We start from the raw sequence: 8,147 nt of genomic DNA on the forward strand, positions 1-8,147 counted from the left end.
CTGGAAAGATGTACCTTTCCTAGATTCAAGAAAACACAAGGAGCCCCTCATCTTGCACCCAGATAAGCGCCTTCTATTTCTCTCAAGCACAGTGGCAACTGAAACTCTCTCCTAATCAACAGAGAGATTTCTGCCCTTTTTAGGGGATAATTGGCCAAAGCGAGTCTGCATGTGCACAAGCATGTTAGGTACAACACATTCACAGCTTATTTTATGACTCATTTCAACTGCTTCCAATGCAGTCTTGTAATTGATTTATATTTGTGAGGGAGGGCAGAAGGGAGTGTTGGTTATTCATTAAATTTATTACCGGCTTTAGGAAAGAAAAACACCAGCTATGTTATTTGTTCATTTAATTTATTAGTGCTACATAATTTCAAGACTGTTGTCATTAAGGCCAACAGAGAATGAAACTAAGTAACTAATTTCTTGATATTTTGCCTAAAAGTGTTTTTGGGGCAGGGTTTTAAAGTTACTGCAATCACACTGCCCTCTCCACCAGGCAAATGTTGTATTAAAATGAAATATGAAATTCAGACATATGCTACAGAAGTTGGGCTCCAAACAGCTAACTGCTTGGCACTTTATCCTCATCCATCTCCATGTGAGCAAGCATCACAGGAACAAAAATACAGAACACCAAAAAGAACCTGTTCTCTTCGTTCGATTTGGAAATATAAATATCCATTTGCTCAAGAAGTGTCAGTTTTCCCCATAAAACCACTTGCTGGCAGATACACTTTTGTTGCTTGAAATGTTCTCTACCTATACACACAGCTATCTACAGTCCTGGATAGCATTGCTAACTGGGCTTTTTTTTCTTTGGTCTTTTTACTTACGTTCACAAGTAACAAGCTAGTGGAAACTTAGCCCAGCACTTAGAAACACTGCAAGACAGCAGAGTAACAAAGGATAAACGCTGAGCTTTGGAGGGATATTTTGGTTTTGAAGTTGTGATGGACTGGAGATTGACCCCGGCTTCAGAGCAAAAGCACCGAGGTTTACACAGCCCAGCTCATACTCCTGTTAAGAACAAACTGAGCAAATCCAAGTGCTACCAGCAACACGCACAGGTCAGACAGCCGCCCTGAAACAACCAGCAGCTGAACCTCAAAAGGTGACACGCTATTCAGAGTGAGAACAGAGAAAAGCTGCCTTTCTCTGCCTTGTACAATTCACGCAATTTAGCAGCACTAAAACCAGACAGAAAACCATAGTCAGTTCAGCATGCAGGATTTAAACAACATGGTCCTCTAGAAACCTTTATGATGCTCTGATGGTGTTGGGAACCAGGTCCTACAGCCTTTGTATGGCAGGTTAAACCCACATCTCCAGTTCAGGCAGCTGAATTTCAGGACTATCTACACCCCAGATAACAAGTATAGTTAGCCAAAGGCTCTTTGGCAGGTTATTTTTCTTTCCAAATAACACTACTTGCAAAACATTATTGACAGGGAAAAACCTCTTTTTTTTTTTAAAAACAAGCTTTGATCTTGCAGCCCTGACAGAAATAGGGAAATATTTAACAAAACTGCTTTTACTTCAGTGACTAAACTGTGTAATAGGACACCAAACCTCAGTAAACATTTTGAATAACTTTAAATATCAGAGCACCTGTTTTAAACAGTTGTTGGTATTTGTCCCTGGGAGGCTCATCATCTGAATTAATCTCTGCTCACTGCACAGACAACAACAGGAGACTCTTCCGTATGTTTCTATTTTTGAGCAAAGTTGTATGCAGTTTTTCTTGAAGTATTGACTATAGCAGGTAGAATAATTTCAGTTTTAGAGTTTAAACAATCCTTTGCAGATGCCACATCAGCGTTATTAAAAAACTAGAAGTGGGAAATACCCCAAAGTCAGTGACAGAAAAAAAACCTACCAGGTGATGCACCATGAACAAGGGAACCCTGTAACTCTGGGACTATTTATAGTGATTCTGCCAAGCACTGCCCATGTCAGGAATTTAGTTGGTAACTTTTTATTGAAATCTCTAAGTATTCAATCTAAAGAACTCAGGTTAGACCACGCACAGAAACGTGGTGCTAGTCAAAGAAGATTCTGTTGCAAAGAAAATTAAAGTAGAAATTAACTATTTTGATGAATCAAGGTAAAACTCCCTGAAGCTATTATTTGCCTAGAAAGCTGTAACCACTTCAGCAAATCAGAATAGAGACCAACTAAACTGACACAACCTCAGAAGATTAGTTATCGCTCCAGCCTAATCCAATTAAGTGGTTTTCCTAATTTTACACAAATGAAAACGGTAACACTTTTCCATCAACTCCTGCAAAGGAAACAGCAATAAGAGGATACCGATAATCAGCACCACAAATAACAACATTCTCATATAATAAAAGGTTCAGTGTTGGGGGTTTTTAACATTAAATTTAAGGCAAAAGTGTAAAAACTATTTAAACAGTCTAAACTATCTGCTATCCACTGATCGAAAGCCCTTTAATTTTACTATACCATTTCACAATTCAATTCATCATATTGACTAAGAAGCTTAATGAAAAACAGAAATTATCTAATGCTCTCCTACGAACTTAACAACAAACTCAAATGTACATGTTTTGAGAATGAAGGATTTAAACATCACAATATCTATCATTTATCAAAAGCTTAAATAGAAACAGAAGACACTAGTTTATATTGTGCACCATGAAAAAACATCAAGCTGTATGTTGTTAAATGCAACAGGAACAGATCTTCCAAGCTATTTATTAACATTTTCTTCACCTCTTTCAAATCCATAAGATGGACTAATAGGATCTTGTCTTTGAAACTCTGCTACAGAAGCAGAGAGCAGGGAAGCAGTAACTTCTTTCATTTGACTGGGATTTTAAAACATTTCACAAGTCTCCTCCACATTTTTAGAGAACATACAAATGTATTTTAATATAAATAGCATGCAATCAACAATGCAGTCATGGTTTTGTGCTTAAGCACTGTATCCAAACCCTAAGCGTGTATCCTGTTTTCAAGTACTGTACATTGTCTTAATGTAAAAGTGTTAGAAAGTTTAACCTTCACGTGTGGAATTCAGGAAAGGGGGGAGGAGGATGACAATCAAGGCCTTCTGTGCAGATGTTGTACTAAGTCAATCAGATATTCGGATTAGAGTTAATCACATCTCAATAAAAAGCAGAAACCTAAAACCATATGGGTCATGAGAGAAGTCAGAGTTCGATACAGCTTCTGTTCAATATGGTTCTGGAACAAACAGAACAGAAACAGACCAACCTGCCTAAAATGAAACACCCACAAAAAATGGCATCTGAAGCAATGAAACAGAAGATTCTTTTTGAGAAATATTTAGACACCAGATGGAAAACTGTTAATCAAGTGGAAATAAAAACATATAAAAGCCCAAATTAATTACCTATTAATACTTGATATTGGAACTAGAGCAACCAATGCTACAGTTAGACCTCTGAAGGAACATCTATAAAAAGTCATTTCAAGGGAATAAAATATGTCAATGTCTTTACCTGGGCTGAAAGACAGTCAGCATTCAAACTTAATAACCAGTAAAATTACCATTTAAGAGTATACTTATTCATGAAGAGAGATATTCATTTGACTAGAATTAAGGAAAATAGGTTACTCTTTACAAAGATTAAAAGAATTGAGGATAGTTGCCACTGGTTCTCCAAAGACAGGCTGATAATTGAAACTGAACAAAAAACTTGATGATTTTATTTTTCATCCACTGTTTACAAGATAGTTTTATAATAATTTGTTACATAAGGTTTGATACCTAAATGTGTATGTGACACCAAGACCCTAATTTCAGTATCTTGAAAAAATATAGCCAAAATTTGCAGCCATGTTTGCAACCACAGTCAGCTCACCATCATTTCTACAATTTGTCAGCAGCCTGTTTTGACCAACTGTAGGGTTAATTCCCACCTTACTCAGGGCAACTTTCAAAATACACTGATAAATTAATATTTGCTAAGTATCGGCGGTATTTCATAGACACAATTGGAGAAAAAAAAATAATAATCTCAGACTTCCAACATTTTAACGATTCCTTTCTGGTGCCGGGTGGAACATGTGGTGGATTCAGAAGAGCAACAGCTTCCCACAGACTAAATGCTTTCGATGGCACAGTGAATCTCTCCTATTTTAAGACTTCACATTACAGTTCAGTACCATATGACTACAGGACAAGTGTTGGGAATTTGCATTAAGAATGAAGTAATACACAAACCCTTGGAAGCTACCAACGAACCGATGCAGCAGAAGTGGTATAATATGACATTTTACCTCAAGAAGCAGACTTGTATTTTTTTATAGTAGAATATTTCACTTGATTGTGAGCCACTTGGACTTAGCAAAAAGGGCTAAGAAATGATCAGTCTTGTAAAGTTCACACTACTGCTTATAGAACTCATCATCAGAATAACTATTGTTTTGGCTCAGATGTTTTATGAAGACAGTTATTAATAGACAGAATCAATTAACTTATTTTTTTAAAGTTCACATTTTACAGTAACTGATTTCTTTACTGGGCACCTAAAATACTGCAGTATTTCCTCTGGCTCCTGGAAATCTAACCAACGATAACACAACTACTCTAACAGTGCTCTCAAGGTAACACCAAGAGGTGGGACTCACAAAAATGGCAAACTTAAGAGTTAGTAAATTTCAACTCCTCAATTTAAGGAGGAAAGCCGAACCCAGACCTTGTATAAACTACAGAAAGGACTCCAACATAAAACCACAAACTTCCTCTAGTCACACTTTAATAGAAGGCACTTAATTCTCTCAGAGCAATCCAGGCATGTGTTGGCATCAACAGGCTGCTCCAAAAACTTAAGTGAAGGAAGCCCTTGTTTCTGGATCTACGTAGATCTTAAACACGTGCTAAATGCCTGTCGAGGAGCACTTCCAGGCAGATGTGAAAGCACTTTTTTTGAGCTCTAGAAGGCTTTCATGAAAAAATATCACTCAACTAAACATTAAGTGAAACAGAGAAACAGAGAAAACAGCAACTGAAGGACAAGCATTAACTAGGCTTGGCTTAGACACAGCACTTTTCCTCCCTTAAACCTTATTTACATAATCCATATGCGTAACACTGACATTTAGTAATTTATTCTGCATACGACATGTCAAAATTATTTCTTTACATACAAACACATTCTTTATATTAAAGCAATTATTTTTTTGAGAGTGTACCCTGGAAAACAAACCCAGAATCTGGTTTACTCACCGAACAGTCAGAACACGTGCTACGAAAGAGCAGTTTCCCCCTAAACCTTTCTCCCCCATGCTCTTAACCTGACTCGGACAGGTCACTGTCAAAAGCCGTTTGGACTCCTCAACTGATCAATCCCCAGATCCTTGAAAAGCCAATTATCTAAATTAGAAACAACTCTTGTCACTATTTCTGAAGCTGGTCTGTATCCCCAAGATAGACAATAAATACTCATTTCACGTAAGCCAAGTTCATCTACACAACCCCAGAGCCAAGAAAGGAAAACGTTCAACATTCTTGTCTCTTGCCCTGCTGCAACAATTTAAGCTTTTTAAAGCTCTCCCTTTCAGGATATGTTCTGCGAGGTCCTACTTTAAGAACCACTTATGCAACAGCAAAAGGAGCTCATTGTTTCTGTGGACAGAAGCAGCAACAGATGCCCCGGGATGGCAACGAGTCGTAGCAAGGACCCAGAAGCAGCAGCTCTACTCAGGATTTCCTAGAAGCCAAGTGCTCCCTGTTCCTACTGGCCATGCTGTCTTGCCAGGGTCTTCTCATTGCTGCTCCATCCCTTTGGATGCCACCTACTTCAGCATCTCCTCCTGGCAGAATCCCCAGCTCTATTTCCACCTGTCAACACCTTTTCTTTCCATCCCGTCACCTTACCCAATTTGATAAGAGTTGTTCGGTTGCCAAAAGAGGAAGATTCCTATGTCGCACAAGCTTATATGAAACCCCAGAGGCACCACAGAACACCAGAAGCTTCTTGATAAGTACTAGCCAAGGCTTCTGCCAAATTCAGTCAAATATTTGGCTCACCGGGGCTACCTCTAAGCATAGACAGTGGTGGGCCAGTCTCAAACAACAGGGGTTTTTGCATTCTGCAAGCTCAACCTGCAACCAGTACAATATCTCCCACTCAAGACGGAGATTTTCAGTGGTGAAGCAATGGCTAACATACAATAGAGCTGAATAAACCCCTACATCTAGAAAAAGCCCAAGAACAAAGGTTTGCGCATCGCAGAATGGTTTGGGTTGGAAGGGAAAGATCATCTAGTTCCAACACCCCTGCCATGGGCAGGAACACGTTCCACTAGACCAGGTTGCTGAAAGTCCCTCCTTCTATCAAATGAAGCCATCCAGCAAATAGCATTGTAGCTGTTGATGGAACATCTGGTGAGGCTAGCGAAATAACTCAAACCATCTACAAACCCTTCCCCTCCACCTCTCAGCAGCTTAATTGTGCAGACACCGGACTTACTAGGATTAAACCGCGATACAGAAATACCTTGTCCCCAGTATCCATTTACCTTGTCCTGAGGGCCTGCCAGGCTGCATCAATGTCTGCGTACAGGTTTTTCTCAGAGGGCTTGCCGGTGCTCACCCCATAGCCAGAGTAGTCATAAGAGAAGACGTTGCAGTTGATGCGGGAGCCAAGGCCAATATAGAAGCTGCACATCTGGCCCAGGTCCACAGCGTTACCATGCGAGAAGAGCAGGGTGTACCGCCCAGTGGGGGCACACCGTACGAACATGCAGCCCAGCCTGTTATCTCGAGCCGTGCGGGAGAAGAACACTTCCACGGCATCCAGTTCCCGCTGCGAATACTGCCAGTCCGCCCGCTCGCTCAGGTGCAGACTGCAGGTGCCTGATCCCGTCGGGGTCCCTGCCCCGGCCGCCGCCCCGGCCTCCTGCTGCTGCTCGGGCTGCAGCACGGTGTAGGTGGGCTCCGGGGGCAGGAAGGCCAGCTTGGCAGCAATGCGGCTGGGGCAAGGCGGGCAGCAGAACAGCCAGCAGAGCTCGCCCAGAGAGAAACCGTTCATTCTGGGCCCTTGTTCTGGCATCAGAGACACTGGAGAAAAACTAACCTATGCTGGAAAGAAGTCAAACCGAAAGCGGCCCAGAGCCCTCCTCCAACGCGACCTGCGCACCTTCCTGCGAGGCTGCCAGCTGCCCTCCCACAATGCAAACAACGACGGCCTTGGAGGAGCTACGGTCCAGCAAAAATAGTGCAGCCCTTCGCAGCCTGAAAACGTGCTTACAACAAAAAAAACCACAACCCCACCAAATACAAATGGAGTACGAGCAGCCCTTAAAAATCCCGCAACTAATGCTACAGTAAATGCGACCCTCTACAGCACCACCCTAGATCCCCTCGAAGGAAATAAATCCCGCGTACACGCACACATTTATAAAATAACCCCCCCGATGCTGGGGCTCAGCACCTCGCTGCAGAACCACAAGCAGCCGCCCCCCGCGCCCGAGCCGGCCCGGCCGCGCCAGGCACGGGCCCTTCCCGCCCCGGCACCGCTCGCGGCCCCGGCTCCACCCGCCACAGCCCCAGCCCCGCGGGCCCCGCAAGGCAGCAAGGAGCCCCTCGGCGCTACCGCCCCCGGCCCAGGCAGCGTCCGAGCGGCGGCGGCGGAGGAGGGGAAGGGGAAGGCAAGGTCGAGGCTCAGCCGCGCGTCGCCGCGGGCAGGGCCATGCCGGCTGCGGCGCGCAGTGAGGAGCAGGCAGCGGCCATGTCCCGGCGCTCTCCCCTCCTCGCAAGCCGCACCGCTTCCGGGTTACGGGCGCGGAGCGGGGCCGCCCGCCGCAGGTGCCGGCGGCTGCCGAGGCGGGTGCCGAGGCGGGTGCCCGGCGCTGGCCGCCGCGGCTCGCGGCCGCCCCCTAGGCCGTGCGCGGGGCGCCGAGCAGGTGCGCGGGGAGGGGAGGGGCGGGAGGTGAGCGCGAGCCCGTGGAAAGAGCCGGGACACAACCACCCGCGCGGGGAGCGCGCCGCCTGGCCCTTTAAGGGAGCCCCCCGCCGCGGTCACGTGCGGCAGGAGCGCTCGCGCGCCCCCCTGCTCCCCGGCCGCCCGCCTCTGGCGCATGCGCGGCGGGGCCGGGGGCAGCGCTGAGGGGCGGGGAGGCCGCGGGGGCCATTTCGCGCCGCCGGC

General features: G+C 44.7%; 1 protein-coding gene across 1 annotated transcript in view; it reads right to left on the bottom strand.

Annotated features, from left to right (window-relative positions):
• Window positions 1-7,830, bottom strand: part of ABHD17C (abhydrolase domain containing 17C, depalmitoylase) — a 30,073-nt gene extending 22,243 nt beyond the window's left edge. The window contains exon 1 of the mRNA XM_065641667.1: window positions 6,520-7,830. Within this exon, the coding sequence (XP_065497739.1) occupies window positions 6,520-7,052 (533 nt within the window). The 5' untranslated portion in view covers window positions 7,053-7,830. The remainder of the gene's footprint in view (window positions 1-6,519) is intronic.
• Window positions 7,831-8,147: the final 317 nt, after the last annotated feature.

Source organism: Caloenas nicobarica, chromosome 10 (genome assembly GCF_036013445.1).
Source record: "Caloenas nicobarica isolate bCalNic1 chromosome 10, bCalNic1.hap1, whole genome shotgun sequence".
Lineage (NCBI taxonomy): Eukaryota > Metazoa > Chordata > Aves > Columbiformes > Columbidae > Caloenas > Caloenas nicobarica.